General features: G+C 46.1%; 1 protein-coding gene across 2 annotated transcripts in view; it reads right to left on the bottom strand.

Moving 5' to 3' along the window:
- The window catches only part of LOC110496592 (inactive phospholipase C-like protein 2), a 43,704-nt gene that overhangs the window by 20,544 nt on the left and 3,255 nt on the right, over positions 1-19,905 (bottom strand). The window contains exons 1-5 of one of the 2 annotated variants that reach the window (XM_021572577.3): positions 10,964-11,068; positions 4,718-4,819; positions 4,344-4,493; positions 3,842-4,002; positions 2,667-3,540 (exon numbers count right to left, since the gene is read on the bottom strand). In XM_021572577.3, coding sequence (XP_021428252.3) covers positions 2,667-3,540; positions 3,842-4,002; positions 4,344-4,493; positions 4,718-4,720 — 1,188 coding nt within the window. In that variant the 5' untranslated portion in view covers positions 4,721-4,819; positions 10,964-11,068. Of the gene's footprint in view, positions 1-2,666; positions 3,541-3,841; positions 4,003-4,343; positions 4,494-4,717; positions 4,820-10,963; positions 11,069-19,905 lie in introns of those variants that run through there. The other variant, XM_021572574.3, reaches the window with a different exon arrangement.

Raw genomic sequence — 19,905 nt, 5'->3', positions numbered from 1 at the left:
ATGGCAGTCCATCATTACTTTAAGACATGAAGGTCAATCAATACAGAACATTTCAAGAACTTGCAATCCAAATTTGAGATTTTTGGTTCCAACCACCGTGTCTTTGTGAGACGCAGAGTAGGTGAACAGATGATCTCTGCATGTGTGGTTCCCACCGTGAAGCATGGGGGAGGAGGTGTGATGGTGCTTTGCTGGTGACATTCATTTATAATTCAAGGCACACTTAACCAGCATGGCTACCACAGCATTCTGCAGCGATTCGCCATCCCATCTGGTTTGCGCTTAGTGGGACTATCATTTGTTTTTCAACAGGACAATGACCCAACACACCACCAGGCTGTGTAAGGGCTATTTGACCAAGAAGGAGAGTGATGGAGTGCTGCATCAGATGACCTGGTCTCCACAGTCCCCCAACTTCAACCCAATTGAGATAGTTTGGGATGAGTTGGACCGCAGAGTGAAGGAAAAGCAGTCAACAAGTGCTCAGCATATGTGGGAACTCCTTCAAGGCTGTTGGAAAAGCATTCCAGGTGAAGCTGCTTGAGAGAATTCCAAGAGTCTGCAAAGTTGTCATCAAGGGAAATGGTGGCTACTTTGAAGAATCTTAAATATACTTTGATTTGTTTAACACTTTTTTGGTTCTTACATGATTCCATATGTGTTATTTCATAGTTTTGATGTCCTCACTATTATTCTACAATGTAGAAAATAGTACAAATAAAGAAAAACCCTTGAATGAGTAGGTGTGTCCAAACTTTTGACTAGTACTGTAGTTCTATTCGGTAAAACCTGACACAACAACTGTCCATTGGAGTTATGGCTGTTATGGTGACCATTTTACCGCCATACCGGTGGTCACGAGTCATGACTGCAGTCAAATTCTACATGACCGTTTAGTCACGGTAACTAGGCATCTCCAAAACTGTGCTCTGATGCTGCTGATGGTTATTAGAAGCATACCAAACTTGCTAATTGCCCGTCTCTAATGGCCTGGTATTCAGAGCTCTATTGTTCCTCTAATTACTAATTGCGCAACATTTCTACGGGCTATGCAATTGTAGAGTTTTGATGGCCTCTATTAAAAAGAGGAGGATCCCATCAGATTTCTATAATCTAGGACTACTATATTTATTTCTCAACTTTACTAATATTAAGCACATTGCTTCGCTTTACAACATGAGTATAGCCTACCTAGCTGGCATGAAAATGAACTACGGGAAAAGCGTCCTCCATTATCTATTTAAGTGCAAAAATGATACGTATTTTTTCTAAATCAAAACTAATTTCACACATATATTATGTAATATATGTAAAGACAAGATTAAATTAAGAATAGTCTGATGGCTGACAATATTATAATTTGTGAATTATGTATTATCACTGAATGATGCCCAGCATAAGGCAAGAAGCAGCGCATTCTTTTTTTCCCCAGACTTTTTCAAATCGTAGCCACACACATCACGTAACCTAGCCCATAGGTCTATATGTTTTGATACGGTTTGTATCACAACTAAAGTGGCCAAATAACTCCAAATGTAGCCTAGGCCTAGCACCATGGAACACGCTTAGAGAGCACGTAGCCTACAGAGCCTAGTGAAAGATGTGTTCTTATAAACTCAGTCATTACACAATCATGTGTGAAAACAGTTTTGACTGGCCACTATTTAAAAGAGGATCCTAGCTTTCTCGTGCTGCTAGTAGGCCCAGGCTATAACAGATACGTTTCTTCTTCATTTGCATAGGAAAAATGTGGCCTTTTATAAACATATTTCAAGCAACTATACTGCACTTTATATGACTGGAGACATTAGCAGAATCTTTTATAATATGTCAAATTTAAGGCTAGTCAACTCTGCTGACACTGACAAGCAATCAATAAAAACGCCGTTGTCCATAAAATAGGCTGGAGAGAAGGGAAGACACAAATATAGTATGACGTCCATCTAAACTGGAGGACGAAATGATGGTCCAAAAACATACAGACCCAACAATGAGAAATATTGAATAGGCACAGTGCGCACAAATAACTCTAAATTAAGCATATGGGAGGACATGTGTCGTTGTTAACTGCTGAACACAGAATAGTGAGAACTCCCGCAGAAAATATCCTTTCTATTTTATTCAGCTACTGTATGTTCAATTGTATTATTCATACTATAAAATAATGCCACAGAATTCTAAGCAAATCTTGTCTGCTAAATGAACTAGTGTAGCCCACAGCCATATGGCATAGCCTCAGAATATGCTATTCTGTTATTCTGAAATAGGCTTCATTTCACTTCACTTTCTTTAGACCTGTCTAAAATAAATCATGGATTTATTGTGAAGGTGTAGGCTATATTACATGGATTTATTAGACTTTTTAAAATGTAGATGTTCCAAAGGTCTGCATCAGTGTCTTGCTTGTAGGCTGTGCGTTGAAGCCAGGAGATGCTAAATGTGTTTATGTTAATTGTTGGTCAATTACCGTGAGATCGGCAGTTATTGCATGACAATCACCGGCTGACAAAATTGACCGCCACAGCCCTAATTGCAGGGACACTTTATTTCTTATCATCTAGACAGAGCTAAGAAGGACAAAAGATAAGGAAAAGAGAGGAGAAACAGGGAGAGAGAAAACACAAGAACAGTTCTTCTGGTATAATTTTCCTCTTCCCAATCCTTACCTGAGCCACGCCCTGCTCAGCCTCCAGGAACTTCATCAGATCCTTGGTATCCAGGAACTCCTTGTTGCTAGAGAACTGCACAAGCAGGAAGTAGATCTCCGGTCGGGTGCAAAGTTCGTGAAATACCTCAATGAACTCCTCCTTGGTGACCCTGTCCTCTATTTCTCCTCTTCTGTTGTCTGAGTTTCCTTTACCCACCACCTCAGTTCTAGTCCCAGCCCCATCTCCTTTACCCACCACCTCAGTTCTAGTCCCAGACCCATCTCCTTTACCGACCACCTCAGTTCTAGTCCCAGCCCCATCTCCTTTACCGACCACCTCAGTTCTAGTCCCAGCCCCATCTCCTTTACCGACCACCTCAGTTCTAGTCCCAGCCCCATCTCCTTTACCGACCACCTCAGTTCTAGTCCCAGCCCCATCTCCTTTACCGACCACCTCAGTTCTAGTCCCAGCCCCATCTCCTTTACCGACCACCTCAGTTCTAGTCCCAGCCCCATCTCCTTTACCGACCACCTCAATTCCATCCCCAGAACCAGTCCCAGCTCCAGCTACAACTGAAGTCCCAACCATTGCTTCAGGTAGAGCCACAGCCCCAACATCAGTTCCAACTCCAGTTGTCCGAGCCCCCCTCGTCCTCTCTTTGATTCGATGGAGCTCCTTAAACCTGCGTTCTACTTTCCCACTCCTCACTCCAGGGTTAACACTCTTGATCAGTCCTACCGCCGACCGCAAACTGATCCCCTCCTCCTCTCTTCCACCGAGTCCATTTGAAACAACCTTAGAGGAGAACATCTCTGCTAGCCAGACGAGACGAAGGCTGTCCTCACTGCTGGCTATCATATCCATGGCATGCTTCCCATACAGAATCAGATACCTAGGATGAGACAGAGAAGGATTACAAGGAGATGTCGTCATAATTTAAAGATACTAGGGTAGGGAATAAAATGGGAGATGAGCCAACTCTTCCAATTGTTTTCATTCACTTCATTGTCTCACTGGGACTTCCATTTCGCTGCCAGTGGATCTTCAGGTTGTTACAGTATGACATCACTAGGCCATGGAGAGTTGGCTAAACTACAGCACAACCAGATCTGGCAACCCGGAAATACTTTGTCGACATGTATTCTACATCAAGATCTGGCAACCCAGCAAGACATTGACGACATGTATCCTACCTCAGGCCAGTTACCCAAACGTTGGCCACCTCTGCAGAGTTAGCTACCAGGTCCAGAGCTTCATAGGTCTCTCCATAGATGATAGAGAAGGCACAGTCCTCAGAGATCTGGTCATAGATGCTGTTGGTCCTAAATGTCTCTGTGTTGCGGCCGGTGCGGACCTGGAATGACACAAAGAAGGATCCAATCAAAAGTCAGTGAAGGAACTCGGTGAAACAATAGGAACAGTATACAAGGAGTCAACTGTTCCTATTGTTTCACCGAGTTCCTTCACTGACTGATTGTTCTATTTGGCTCCAAGACAGTGCTGAAGAATAGTCAACTCCTGATGAGTGCAAACTCCATTTTAATGTCTTGCAGATTATCCAATTAAAATAGTTCTGGTTCAGTGCATAAACTCACTCATGGCATTCCCCAGCCATTGCATTTATCAGGAGTTAACTCTATTATGATTAATAGCATCCCTGTCTCCACTTTGTTCTCCTCCTGGGTGTGTACCTACCTCTCTGATGGAGGAGACGGCGATGCGGGCCTTATCTGACTCCTTCTTGGAGGGCTCCCATCGCAGGGCCTGCAGACTTGACTCCAGCAGGTAGTAGCGTTGGTAGACACGTGAGTTGGAGCGCACCTTCCGCAGCTCAGTACCCCTCACCTGACACAAACAGCACGTCAATTATGCACAGACCTTGATCCTATTCACTGGGAAGCAAACTGGACGAAATAGACTACCTGGCCAATGAAAAACGTCTGTTTTCGTTTTCCGTTGCGAAACGTTTTTCAACGGTGTGCACTAATGAATAACTGAAACCAACAGACACTGCCACAGCAGAACTGTATAGTTTATAACTAGTGTGTGTAATAGGTGATGTTCCCCACCATAGCACTGATGCAGTCTGCAGCGCTGCTGATCTTCCTCTCAGAGAGACTGCTGCTGAAGGAGACCGTCTTCTTCCTCTCACGACCAGCACGAGAACCATCCTACAGAGAGACAGAGGGAGGTTCAAAGGGAGGGATGGAGGGAGGGAAACAGAGGGGAAGCGATAGGAGGAATTTGGGAAAGTGGAGAGAGAGTGGAGCAGAGGGAAAGGGAGAAAGATATTAATACAGATGAATCTACACTCCAACCAGCACAGGTTCATTACACTCTGTAGTTGTTTCTTCTGATATCATGTGTCAGAGTGCATTTGCCCTTCACCCTTAACCCATTAATCAAACACTGATGGGCTTTGAGAATTCTAAATCCAAATCGTCTGAGTTCTAAATCACTCTTCCGCACAATCAACCACTCAAAAGGGCAGCTTGAGAGAGAGAGAGAGAGAGAGAGAGAGATTAAAGGGAAGGATGACAACATTGTTTGGGGTGGTGGGGTGGGTTTATTTAATTACAGATATATCTAGCTCTAGAAAAAAAACGTCAAAGAGAATCAGTAGCAGCATCAATGATGGAGTCTGACAGAATGATGGAGCATCAGGAAAGACAGAGGGAACACTGTTGCGTCCTGTAATCCAATCACGTTAACACACATTGAAAAGTGCCCTGACGCGGCCAATGACGACTGGCGACCTTATCATTCAGCCTAGTCAGTACACAAGAACAGATTTAAACCTAAAAAAATGTGGGCCTCCCGAGTGGTGCAGCGGCCTAAGGCACTGCAGTGCTTGAAGCATCACTACAGACCCGGGTTCGATCCCAGGCTGTGTTACAGCCAGCTGTGACCCGGCGACCCAATTGGCCCAGCGTCGTTAGGGGAGGGTTTGGCAGACTGGAACTTCCTTGTCCCTTCGTGCTCTAGCAGCTCCTTGTGGCAGGACGGCCAACTTCAAGCTGACTTCAGTCGCCAGCTGCTCTGTTTCCTCTGACACATTGGTGAGGCTGGCTTCCGGGTTAAGTGAGCAGTGTGTCAAGAAGTTGTGCGGCTTGGCCTGGTCGTGTTTCAGAGGACGCATGGCTCTTGACCTTTGCCCTACGGACTCGGGAGAGGCAGTTGCAGCAGTGGGATAAGACTGTAACTACCAATTGGGGAGAAAAAGGGGTCAACCTTTTTATATATTTTTTATTATTCAGAATAAATTCAATCTAAACCCACACAAAAACCCATAGAGAAATTGACAAAACAAATAGATGTAGGACCTTAGCAGTTGTAAAGGCACAGCCTTCTTCAGAAGACCCTTCTGTCTTCTGCATCTCCTCATCACCGTGTTTCTACACCTGCATTGCATTGCTTGGGTTTTAGGCTGGGTTTCTGTACAGCACTTTGAGATTTCAGCTGATGTAAGAAGGGCTTTATAAATAAATTGGATTTGATCTCCTTCTGTCTTCTGCACCTCCTTCTGTCTTCTGCATCTCCTTCTGCATCTCCTTCTGCCTTCTGCATCTCCTTCTGCCTTCTGCATCTCCTTCTGTCTTCTGCATCTCCTTCTGCATCTCCTTCTGCCTTCTGCATCTCCTTCTGCATCTCCTTCTGCCTTCTGCATCTCCTTCTGTCTTCTGCATCTCCTTCTGCATCTCCTTCTGCCTTCTGCATCTCCTGCTGCATCTCCTTCTGTCTTCTGCATCTCCTTCTGTCTTCTGCATCTCCTTCTGTCTTCTGCATCTCCTTCTGTCTTCTGCATCTCCTTCTGCATCTCCTTTTGCCTTCTGCATCTCCGCCTGCATCTCCTTCTGCCTTCTGCATCTCCTTCTGCATCTTCTTATGCCTTCTGCATCTCCTTCTGCATCTCCTTCTGCCTTCTGCATCTCCTTCTGCATCTCCTTCTGCCTTCTGCATCTCCTTCTGCATCTCCTTCTGCCTTCTGCATCTCCTTCTGCATCTCCTTCTGCCTTCTGCATCTCCTTCTGCATCTCCTTCTGCATCTCCTTCTGCATCTCCTTCTGCCTTCTGCATCTCCTTCTGCATCTCCTTCTATCTTCTGCATCTCCTTCTGCATCTCCTTCTGCATCTCCTTCTGCACCTCATTCTGCCTTCTGCATCTCCTTTTGCCTTCTGCATCTCCTTTTGCCTTCTGCATCTCCTTCTGCATCTCCTTCTGCATCTCCTTCTGCCTTCTGCACCTCATTCTGCCTTCTGCATCTCCTTTTGCCTTCTGCATCTCCTTCTGCCTTCTGCATCTCCTTCTGCCTTCTGCATCTCCTTCTGCATCTCCTTCTGTCTTCTGCATCTCCTTCTGCCTTCTGCATCTCCTTCTGCCTTCTGCATCTCCTTCTGCATCTCCTTCTGTCTTCTGCATCTCCTTCTGTCTTCTGCATCTCCTTCTGCCTTCTGCATCTCCTTCTGCCTTCTGCATCTCCTTCTGCCTTCTGCATCTCCTTATGCCTTCTGCATCTCCTTCTGCCTTCTGCATCTCCTTCTGCATCTCCTTTTGCCTTCTGCATCTCCTTTTGCCTTCTGCCTTCTGCATCTCCTTCTGCCTTCTGCATCTCCTTCTGCCTTCTGCATCTCATTCTGCCTTCTGCACCTCATTCTGCCTTCTGCACCTCATTCTGCCTTCTGCACCTCCTTTTGTCTTCTGCATCTCCTTCTGCCTTCTGCATCTCCTTCTGCCTTCTGCATCTCCTTCTGCCTTCTGCATCTCCTTCTGCCTTCTGCATCTCCTTCTGCCTTCTGCATCTCCTTCTGCATCTCCTTCTGCCTTCTGCATCTCCTTCTGTCTTCTGCATCTCCTTCTGTCTTCTGCATCTCCTTCTGCCTTCTGCATCTCCTTCTGCCTTCTGCATCTCCTTCTGCCTTCTGCATCTCCTTCTGCCTTCTGCATCTCCTTTTGCCTTCTGCATATCCTTCTGCATCTCCTTCTGCCTTCTGCATCTCCTTCTGCCTTCTGCATCTCCTTCTGCCTTCTGCATCTCCTTCTGCATCTCCTTCTGCATCTCCTTCTGTCTTCTGCATCTCCTTCTGCCTTCTGCATCTCCTTCTGCATCTCCTTCTGCCTTCTGCATCTCCTTCTGCATCTCCTTCTGCCTTCTGCATCTCCTTCTGCATCTCCTTCTGCACCTCATTCTGCCTTCTGCATCTCCTTTTGCCTTCTGCATCTCCTTCTGCATCTCCTTCTGCATCTCCTTCTGCCTTCTGCACCTCATTCTGCCTTCTGCATCTCCTTTTGCCTTCTGCATCTCCTTCTGCATCTCCTTCTGCCTTCTGCATCTCCTTCTGCATCTCCTTCTGTCTTCTGCATCTCCTTCTGCATCTCCTTCTGTCTTCTGCATCTCCTTCTGCTTTCTGCATCTCCTTCTGCCTTCTGCATCTCCTTCTGCCTTCTGCATCTCCTTCTGTCTTCTGCATCTCCTTCTGCCTTCTGCATCTCCTTCTGCCTTCTGCATCTCCTTCTGCCTTCTGCATCTCCTTATGCCTTCTGCATCTCCTTCTGCCTTCTGCATCTCCTTCTGCCTTCTGCATCTCCTTCTGCCTTCTGCATCTCCTTCTGCATCTCCTTTTGCCTTCTGCATCTCTTTTTGCCTTCTGCCTTCTGCATCTCCTTCTGCCTTCTGCATCTCCTTCTGCCTTCTGCATCTCATTCTGCCTTCTGCACCTCATTCTGCCTTCTGCACCTCATTCTGCCTTCTGCACCTCCTTTTGTCTTCTGCATCTCCTTCTGCCTTCTGCATCTCCTTCTGCATCTCCTTCTGCCTTCTGCATCTCCTTCTGCCTTCTGCATCTCCTTCTGCCTTCTGCATCTCCTTCTGCATCTCCTTCTGCCTTCTGCATCTCCTTCTGTCTTCTGCATCTCCTTCTGTCTTCTGCATCTCCTTCTGCCTTCTGCATCTCCTTCTGCCTTCTGCATCTCCTTCTGCCTTCTGCATCTCCTTCTGCCTTCTGCATCTCCTTCTGCCTTCTGCATCTCCTTTTGCCTTCTGCATATCCTTCTGCATCTCCTTCTGCCTTCTGCATCTCCTTCTGCATCTCCTTCTGCCTTCTGCATCTCCTTCTGCATCTCCTTCTGCCTTCTGCATCTCCTTCTGTCTTCTGCATCTCCTTCTGCATCTCCTTCTGCCTTCTGCATCTCCTTCTGCATCTCCTTCTGCCTTCTGCATCTCCTTCTGCATCTCCTTCTGCCTTCTGCATCTCCTTCTGCACCTCATTCTGCCTTCTGCATCTCCTTTTGCCTTCTGCATCTCCTTTTGCCTTCTGCATCTCCTTCTGCATCTCCTTCTGCATCTCCTTCTGCCTTCTGCACCTCATTCTGCCTTCTGCATCTCCTTTTGCCTTCTGCATCTCCTTCTGCATCTCCTTCTGCATCTCCTTCTGCATCTCCTTCTGTCTTCTGCATCTCCTTCTGCCTTCTGCATCTCCTTCTGCCTTCTGCATCTCCTTCTGCCTTCTGCATCTCCTTCTGCATCTCCTTCTGTCTTCTGCATCTCCTTCTGTCTTCTGCATCTCCTTCTGCCTTCTGCATCTCCTTCTGCCTTCTGCATCTCTTTCTGCCTTCTGCATCTCCTTCTGCCTTCTGCATCTCCTTATGCCTTCTGCATCTCCTTCTGCCTTCTGCATCTCCTTCTGCCTTCTGCATCTCCTTCTGCATCTCCTTTTGCCTTCTGCATCTCCTTTTGCCTTCTGCCTTCTGCATCTCCTTCTGCCTTCTGCATCTCCTTCTGCCTTCTGCATCTCCTTCTGCCTTCTGCACCTCATTCTGCCTTCTGCACCTCATTCTGCCTTCTGCACCTCCTTTTGTCTTCTGCATCTCCTTCTGCCTTCTGCATCTCCTTCTGCCTTCTGCATCTCCTTCTGCCTTCTGCATCTCCTTCTGCCTTCTGCATCTCCTTCTGCATCTCCTTCTGCCTTCTGCATCTCCTTCTGTCTTCTGCATCTCCTTCTGTCTTCTGCATCTCCTTCTGCCTTCTGCATCTCCTTCTGCCTTCTGCATCTCCTTCTGCCTTCTGCATCTCCTTCTGCCTTCTGCATCTCCTTCTGCCTTCTGCATCTCCTTTTGCCTTCTGCATATCCTTCTGCATCTCCTTCTGCCTTCTGCATCTCCTTCTGCCTTCTGCATCTCCTTCTGCCTTCTGCATCTCCTTCTGCCTTCTGCATCTCCTTCTGCCTTCTGCACCTCCTTCTGCCTTCTGCATCTCCTTCTGCCTTCTGCATCTCCTTCTGCCTTCTGCATCTCCTTCTGCCTCTCCTTCTGTCTTCTGCATCTCCTTCTGTCTTCTGCACCTCCTTTTGTCTTCTGCATCTCCTTTTGTCTTCTGCATCTCCTTCTGCCTTCTGCATCTCCTTCTGCCTTCTGCATCTCCTTCTGCCTTCTGCATCTCCTTCTGCCTTCTGCATCTCCTTCTGCCTTCTGCATCTCCTTCTGCCTTCTGCATCTCCTTCTGCCTTCTGCATCTCCTTCTGCCTCTCCTTCTGTCTTCTGCATCTCCTTCTGTCTTCTGCATCTCCTTCTGTCTTCTGCATCTCCTTCTGTCTTCTGCATCTCCTTCTGCATCTGCGTCAACCTTGTTCAGAAGCTCTAGATGAAACTGTGTGTTAAATGACCATGTCATTTTGTTAAGGTTGCCTGCATCATCAACTGATCAGGGTCAAAGGTTAGTTGGCTAGTCAGGCATGAGCAAATGAAAAGCCCCTTTGCCTGTTCACTGTAAACTGTAGGACTGTTCAGTAGAAAGAGGGAGAGAAAGAAAGGGAAAGAGAGAGGGAAAGAGAGAGAGGGGTGAAAGAGATTGAGTGAGAGAGGAAGAAAGAGTGGGAGACGGGGGAAAGAGAGAATGTGGAAATTCCTGTTATGTATACTTGAGTGTGGTCACAGAGGTGAGAAGGGGAGAATTGGCCCAGCGTCGTCCGGGTTAGGAGAGTGTTTTCTCCGACACATTGGTGTGGCTGGCTTCTGGGTTAAGCGGGTGGGTGTTAAGAAGCGAGGTTTGGTGGGTCATGTTTCAGAGGACGCATGACTCAACCTTCGCCTCCCAAGCCCTTTAGGGGGCAAGTAAGACAAGGTTGAAATTGGGGAGAAAAATTGGGTAAAATACCCCCCAAAAAATATATAGTTGTCTATCCCTGTACCAAAACTAGATTTCCCATGTGGACACTATGAGAATGTTTGATCAGTGACACATTGTAACCACTGCATGAACAACCAGAAAGAGAGAGAACGGTGGTGGTGTTTAAGTCCCTGCTCCTTCATGTGACTCCACCTCAAACAGATGTTCTCCCAACAGGGATCAATGATGTCTGATCATCTTATCTTCTTTATCAACTCATGGTTCCCTCTTCTCTATTCCCTCTCTTCTCTTGTTCCTGGAAGAGAAAGAATGAGTATCCCTTGCCTTTCTGCTGTTTCTATGAGAATATCATGGCAGAAACACTGGTTGCACACACAGACAGACAACTGTACTAGATACAGAGCTGCACTGCTGTCAAAGAAAATCAATGTGGCACTAAATCTACAGTACCAGTAGGGTTTCTCCACAGCCATTCACACCCAAGTGAAATCACTGGACATACAGGAAATACCATCCAAATGCATTTAAAGACTTGTTTCTCTCGCAGTTCAAAGACCTGTGTCTATTCTATGTATAGCTTAAAAGTCCGATTAATGTTATTGGTACCAAATGGCACCCTACTCCCTATATAGTGCCGTACCCTATGGGCCCTGGTCGAAAGTAGTGCACTATAGGGAAATAGGGTGCTATTTGGGACGCAGACAGACAGTAACAGACTCTAGAACTAGGATATGTAGTTCTATGAGATTCATGTGGTAGCCTCACACCAGCAGAGGTTTGCGTGTCTGTTAGGCTAGAGGAGCAAATGCCATGTGACCTATTCAATAGACTGATTAAATTGAAGTCTGTATAGGGCCACTTCATACTGTATGTAATAAACTCACCAAAAAAAGTAACGTCCTCTCACTGTCAACTGAGTTTATTTTCAGCAAACTTAACATGTGTAAATATTTGTATGAACATAACAAGATTCAACAGACATAAACTGAACAAGTTCCACAGACATGTGACTAACCTGAACTGGGATAATGTGTCCCTGAACAAAGGGGGGTCAAAATCAAAAGTAACAGTCGGTATCTGGTGTGGCCACCAGCTGCATTAACTACTGCAGTGCATCTCCTCCTCATGGACTGCACCATATTTGCCAGTTCTTGATGTGAGATGTTACCTCACTCTTCCACCAAGGCACCTGCAAGTTCCCAGACATTTCTGGGGGTGAATGGCCCTCACCCTCTGACCCAACAGGTCCCAGACGTGCTCAATGGGATTGAGATCCGGGCTCTTCGCTGGCCATGGCTGAACACTGACATTCCTGTCTTGCAGGAAATCATGTACAGAACGAGCAGTATGGCTGGTGGCATTGTCTTGCTGGAGGGTCATGTTAGGATGAGCCTGCAGGAAGGGTACCACATGAGGGAGGAGGATGTCTTCTCTGTAACGCACAGCACTGAGATTGCCTGCAATGACAACAAGCTCAGTCCGATGATGCTGTGACACACCGCCCCAGACCATGACGGACCTTCCACCTCCAAATCGATCCCGTTCCAGAGTGCTCGGTGTAACGCTCATTCCTTCGATGATAAACGCAAATCCGATCATCACCCCTGGTGAGACAAAACCGCGACTCGTCAGTGAAGAGCACTTTTTGCCAGTCCTGTCTGGTTCAGCAACGGTGGGTTTGTGCCCATAGGCGATGTTGTTGCCGGTGATGTCTGGTGAGGACCTGCCTTAAAACAGGCTTACAAGCCCTCATCAAGCCTTTCTCAGGCTATTGTGGACAGGCTGAGCAGTGATGGAGGCAATGTGCGTTCCTGGTGTAATTCGGGCAGTTGAGATGTTTATACATGTCCCGCAGGTGTGATGTTCGGATGTACCGACCCTGTGCAAGTGTTGTTACACGTGGTCTGCCACTGCGAGAACAATCAGCTGTCTGTCCTGTCTCCCTGTTGCACTGTCTTAGGTGTCTCACAGTACGGACATTGCAATTTATTGCCTGGCCACATCTGCAGTCCTCATGCCTCTTTGCAGCATGCCTAAGGCACGTTCACGCAGATGAGCAGGGACCCTGGGCATCTTTCTTTTGGTGTTTTTCAGAGTAAGTAGAAAGGCCTTTTTAGTGTCCTAAGTTTTCATAACTGTGGCCTTAATTGCCTACCGTCTGTAAGCTGTTAGTGTCTTAACGACTGTTCCACAGGTGCATGTTCATTAATTGTTTATGGTTCATTGAACAAGCATGGGAAATAATGTTTAAACCCTTTACAATAAAGATCTGTGAAGTTATTTGGATTTTTACAAATTATCTTTGAAAGACAGGGTCCTGAAAAAGGAATGTTTCTTTTTTTGCTGAGTATATGTCTACACACACACAAACACACAACTTCATTACACGTATCAATACAAAACACACACACACTAATCTCTGACGTCAATATAGACCCTGAACACATTACCTTGAAAAGAGATGAGCTGGTCACACACAAACACACTCATTCAGTTGTAAATAAGTGGCCAATGTGCACATGTAAACGAGCACAGTGAGAAAACACACTTACATACACCCTGTGTTCACTGTCTTCTAACATTTTCGTCAAAGAGCCATGTAACCTTTTAAGGTCTGTAACCTCTGCTTGAATTATATAATTAGCCACGCTACTTTAGACTGAGGGGTGGGTGTGTGTGTGTGTGTGTGTGTGTGTGTGTGTGTGTGTGTGTGTGTGTGTGTGGGTGGAAGACAGAGCAAGAGAGGAAAAAAATAAAAATAAAAAATAAACAAAGCTTTGGTCCTGAACTGTTGTCCTTTGAGGCAACGTCCATGACAGGCATTGTAGTCCCCTTAGCTTGCTATGTAACTTCTGAGTGATAGGAAGCACAAGCACCACCACAAATCATCCTATACCACTGCACACACACTCGTCGTAACTATGACAACTAGCATAGCCTTGTCAGCAAATGACTGCTGTCTGAACACACACAAGTCCGGTCACTTGTAACTTGCTGTTTGGCCAGTCAGTATTCCAAAACAGAATTGAAAAACAAAAGTGATTCGAGCATTAAGGCCTGCAGTGTGAACAAGGCTTTAGAGACTCATGATTGATGACATACTTTGCTCTGAAACACACATGCAGGTACCAGCAGGCTCAAACACCTGGCTGTGATCATCTGGGATTTCTGTGTTAAAACACAAACATATACACACCACCAAAAACCATCATGCTAAAAACATTATACATCTTCTGGACGGTGGCTTAGCATTCAAAAGGTTAGTACAAACTATGATCATATTTGTCTCAATTCTGCACCTGTATGTGTGTGTCTGTGTGTGTATCTGTGTGTTTGTGTCTGTGTGTCAGGGTTGAGGTCAATTCCATTTAAGTTCCAGTCAATTCAGAAAGTAAACCAAACTCCAATTCCACATTGTCCTCATTGAAAAGCATTGAATAGAATTGTTATTTCAGTGTACTTCCTGAATTGACTGGAATTGAAATGAAATTGACCCCAACTCTGTTGTGCATGTGAGTGTGTATGTGTGTTAATGCATCGATGCGTATTTGATACCGTATGGGACAGGAAGTCAATGTTACAACGCAGAGGATAAACAGGAAGTATGAAGTGGTCGTGTCATTCACTCAGCAACAACATGATTCAACACCATTTACTACGCAACGCCCAAACCAATTCAGAACCAGCAGATAGTCGAGTCAAAACCACCAACTAAGAGCTTACCAGAAGTGTCTCCTTCTTTACAAGTCTTTGATGTTCCAGATGAGATACAGGTTTGAGGCAGACATGAAAAGGTCATTGTGACAGCAATCTAACCACAGTTTCTGCTGAAAAGGTCACAGCCGGAGCTCTCTTGTAGGCCTTCAGCTAAGCCCCAAACCCACTGAAACACTAGAGGCTGCAGGGTACAGGAGTATGAGCAATCAATATGTGAATATTTGTTTGGTTGTTAGGGCATGAACAGAGTATTTGTGCCTTGGTGAGTTAGGGGCTGATGATGAATCTAGTGATGGTTCTCTCTCTCGCACACCAACATATTTTTTGTGAAGAGCCCTCACTTAACCTCAGCACTCCTCCATAGCAACAGCTGGATTACCATCCAGACTTCTGTACTCTCCTGCTGTGTGTGTGTGTGTGTGTGTGTTGCAGAGAACAGGCCTAGCTGTGTATTGTTTGGCTGTGGTTACTTGCTCTAAAACAGCCTGAAGCAATGTGAATTGATGTAAAGGTGGTCCAAAGCAGGCTAAAGTGGGCTAAAGATTCCAGTCAGTGTTAACTAAAGTAGCAGGTAAGAGGAGCTACAACTCAAACCATATCCCTCTCCAGCTGTCTGCCAACCCCCCAAGCTAACACTGTTCTCTCAGTCAGAAAACACATAAAAATAACTCTCTCTCAAACACACACGATCTCCCACATTACCATATATGGTGGTTAGGTTGTCTAAGACACGCACACACACATAATGAGGCAATCATTACTACTCATACAATACTACAAAGACTCAATTTGTTAGGTCATCAAACAGTTGAAAATAAAATAAATAAAACAAGTTCCAAAGAAACTCGCCACACCTGTGTGTGTTTTGGTGTCCGTAACTGTGACGAAACAGGAAGCAAAGACAACATTTTGTCTCTGTGATTCTTACAGGTAGATGACAGAGTCCTGTTGTCTTATCGTTATCTCCACTAACATGAACTTCAGTCTCAGAGACATAGGCACTACCCAGAGACAGGGCACTACCCAGAGACAGGTTACTACCCAGAGACAGGGCACTACCCAGAGACAGGGCACTACCCAGAGACAGGGCACTACCCAGAGACAGGGCACTACCCAGAGACAGGGCACTACCCAGAGACAGGTTACTACCCAGAGACAGGTTACTACCCAGAGACAGGGCACTACCCAGAGACAGGGCACTACCCAGAGACAGGTTACTACCCAGAGACAGGGCACTACCCAGAGACAGGGCACTACCCAGAGACAGGGCACTACCCAGAGACAGGGCACTACCCAGAGACAGGGCACTACCCAGAGACAGGTTACTACCCAGAGACAGGGCACTACCCAGAGACAGGGCACTACCCAGAGACAGGGCACTACCCAGAGACAGGTTACTACCCAGAGACACGGCACTACCCAGAGACAGGGCACTACCCAGAGACAGGGCACTACCCAGAGACAGGTTACTACCCAGAGACAGGTTACTACCCAGAGATAGGGCACTACCCAGAGACAGGGCACTACCCAGAGACAGGTTACTACCCAGAGACAGGTTACTACCCAGAGACAGGTTACTAGCCAGAGACAGGTTACTAGCCAGAGACAGGTTACTACCCAGAGACAGGTTACTACCCAGAGACAAAGTACTACTTAGAAGGCACAAGAGCACCCTTACCCACCCTGAGACAGGGTACTAACCAGAGCACCCTTAAATACCTTCCCACCCTGAGACAGGGTACTAACCAGAGCACGCTTAAATACCTTCCCACCCTGAGACAGGGTACTAACCAGAGCACCCTGACCTACCTACCCACCCTGAGACAGGGTATTAACCAGATCACCCTTACCTACCTACCCACCCTGAGACAGGGTATTAACCAGAGCACCCTTAAATACCTTCCCACTCTGAGACAGGGTACTAACCAGAGCACCCTTAAATACCTTCCCACCCTGAGACAGGGTACTAACCAGAGCACCCTTACCTACCTACCCACCCTGAGACAGGGTACTAACCAGAGCACCCTGACCTACCTACCCACCCTGAGACAGGGTACTAACCAGAGCACCCTTAAATACCTACCCACCCTGAGACAGGGTACTAACCAGAGCACCCTTACCTACCTACCCACCCTGAGACAGGGTACTAACCAGAGCACCCTTACCTGCCTACCCACCCTAAGACAGGGTATTAACCAGAGCACCCTTACCTACCTACCCACCCTGAGACAGGGTATTAACCAGAGCACCCTTACCTACCTACCCACCCTGAGACAGGGTACTAACCAGAGCACCCTTAAATACCTACCCACCCTGAGACAGGGTACTAACCAGAGCACCCTTAAATACCTTCCCAATCTGAGACAGGGTACTAACCAGATCACCCTTAAATACCTGCCCACCCTGAGACAGGGTACTAACCAGAGCACCCTTACCTACCTACCCACCCTGAGACAGGATAGTAACCAGAGCACCCTTACCTACCTACCCACCCTGAGACAGGGTACTAACCAGAGCACCCTTACCTACCCACCCACCCACCCAGCATGAGCATTAGACAAAAAGAGAGGAGAAAACAGGCCTGTGTTCCAAAGTAGTGCACTATATAGGGAATAGGCTACCATTTGGGACAGCTCAGGGGTGCAATTAGGACAGGAGGGAAGGTCTCGGACCAACTAAAAGGAGAGAGGAGGAGAGGGGTAAGACAGGAGGGAAGGTCTCTAACCAACTAAAAGGACAGGAAGAGAGGGGTAAGACAGTAGGGAAGGTCTCTAACCAACTAAAAGGAGAGAGGAGGAGAGGGGTAAGACAGGAGGGAAGGTCTCTAACCAACTAACAGGAGAGAGGAGGAGAGGGGTAAGACAAGAGGGAAGGTCTCTAACCAACTAAAAGGACAGGAAGAGAGGGGTAAGACAGTAGGGAAGATCTCTAACCAACTAAAAGGAGAGAGGAGGAGAGGGGTAAGACAGGAGGGAAGGTCTCTAACCAACTAAAAGGACAGGAAGAGAGGGGTAAGACAGGAGGGAAGGTCTATAACCAACTAAAAGGACAGGAAGAGAGGGGTAACACAGGAGGGAAGGGTCTCTAACCAACTAAAAGGAGAGAGGAGGAGAGGGGTAAGACAGGAGGGAAGGTCTCTAACCAACTAACAGGAGAGAGGAGGAGAGGGGTAAGACAGGAGGGAAGGTCTCTAACCAACTAAAAGGACAGGAAGAGAGGGGTAAGACAGGAGGGAAGGTCTCTAACCAACTAAAAGGAGAGAGGAGGAGAGGGGTAAGACAGGAGGGAAGGTCTCTAACCAACTAAAAGGAGAGGAAGAGAGGGGTAAGACAGTAGGGAAGGTCTCTAACCAACTAAAAAGAGAGGAAGAGAGGGGTAAGACAGGAGGGAAGGTCTCCAACTAAAAGGAGAGAGGAGGAGAGGGGTAGACAGGAGGGAAGGTCTCTAACCAACTAAAAAGAGAGGAAGAGAGGGGTAAGACAGGAGGGAAGGTCTCTAACCAACTAAAAGGAGAGAAGAGGATAGGGGTAAGACAGTAGGGAAGGTCTCTAACCAACTAAAAGGAGAGATGAAGAGAGGGGTAAGACAGGAGGGAATGTCTCTAACCAACTAAAAGGAGAGGAAGAGAGGGGTAAGACAGGAGGGAAGAGAAGTAGACAGAAGAGAGAATGAGCAATAGGGGGAGAGAAAAAAAGAAGAGAGGTGAGTTTGGGTTGTGTGAGGCATAACAGCATGTGGAGCTTCTCCCCTACTGACATGCTCCTATCCAAAAACACACACAGAAGCCAAATCCTCTGACTTACATTCAAAAGGCCAGGAATGTCATATGCCCAGTTTTCCTACATGCTGTACCAGACAGGGATTGATCCCACCCCGAGGAATTCTTGAGATGAACCATACAGGTTGTTTTCATGGGGGCAGCAGGGCTGTGCAAGGAGGAATGGGCAGGGGAATGAGAATGAGCAACTAGGGTGCTAGCTAGTGCATGGTAGTCAACTACTTGTGGTAAGCCTAAATGTGTTAGTCTTCAGTGTGTAGGCTATGTGGCTCACTGAGCATGGTGCTTGCAACGCCAGTATGGGGGGTTTGATTCCCGCTGGAGACGCCCATATGAAAATGTATATTTGTATTTTGCGCTGCGTTGTTGTTCCATACTGTGTCGTACTCTGCTGCCCTTTAAAGATGCACAGTTTGTGTGTTGCAAGTAAGACATGTGATGTAGCTAACCACCACATCAAACAAACTTGTGGAATGTAGCGGCGTATGTCGAGCAGCAGCGAAGAGAAGTCATTTAACGTCACTTACAGCCCAGCGTGGGACGGAGCTGGTTATTGTAGACGCAACACAACTTTCCTGAAGCGTGAGAGAAAGCTAAACACATTTCTGTTTCTGACAATCCTATCCTGGCAACGCAGAAACGAATGAAGTCAATGGGTAGAAGGAGAAAATGGAGATGGAGAGTTTTACGACCCAGCGAGCACATAATGTTCTGAGAACCATATGTTTCTTAGAGTTGGTTGTCCCATGGTTATTCTGGGAATGGTGCTGGACAGTTGCTTGGCTTTGGAACATTCTCAGCACATTTAAGGAACTTTCTTGCTATTTCATTACTTTAACATTACGTTTCCTAAAAGTTCAAACATGTTTACATTTAATAACATTTTTGGTAATGTTCTGAGAACATTCTACAACTGGTTTGACATTGGAAATCGTTCAGAGAACATTAAGAAATAACCTTAAATAACCTTAATAACCTTAACCTTAATAATTTCTATACTTCCTCATAACACTTCCATCAGGTTTCCTCAGGATTCTATTTAAAGTCATGTTCTCAAATTGTTCCTGAGAACGTTAAGAAACAGTGTTATTTGTGTAATTTAGCATATCGTTTTCTGTAGGTTTCCTCAGGATTCTATTTAAAGTCATGTTCTCAAATTGTTCCTGAGAACGTTAAGAAACAGTGTTATTTGTGTAATTTAGCATATCGTTTTCTGTAGGTTTCCTCAGGATTCTATTTAAAGTCATGTTCTCAAATTGTTCCTGAGAACGTTAAGAAACAGTGTTATTTGTGTAATTTAGCATATCGTTTTCTGTAGGTTTCCTCAGGATTCTATTTAAAGTCATGTTCTCAAATTGTTCCGAGAACGTTAAGAAACAGTGTTATTTGTGTAATTTAGCATATCGTTTTCTGTAGGTTTCCTCAGGATTCTATTTAAAGTCATGTTCTCAAATTGTTCCTGAGAACGTTAAGAAACAGTGTTATTTGTGTAATTTAGCATATCGTTTTCTGTAGGTTTCCTCAGGATTCTATTTAAAGTCATGTTCTCAAATTGTTCCTGAGAACGTTAAGAAACAGTGTTATTTGTGTAATTTAGCATATCGTTTTCTGTAGGTTTCCTCAGGATTCTATTTAAAGT

The sequence above is a fragment of the Oncorhynchus mykiss genome, chromosome 18 (assembly GCF_057628025.1).
Source record: "Oncorhynchus mykiss isolate SJ-2025 chromosome 18, ASM5762802v1, whole genome shotgun sequence".
NCBI lineage: Eukaryota > Metazoa > Chordata > Actinopteri > Salmoniformes > Salmonidae > Oncorhynchus > Oncorhynchus mykiss.
Note: the sequence above shows the minus strand (reverse complement) of the source record. Positions and strands in the feature narration are given on the sequence as shown.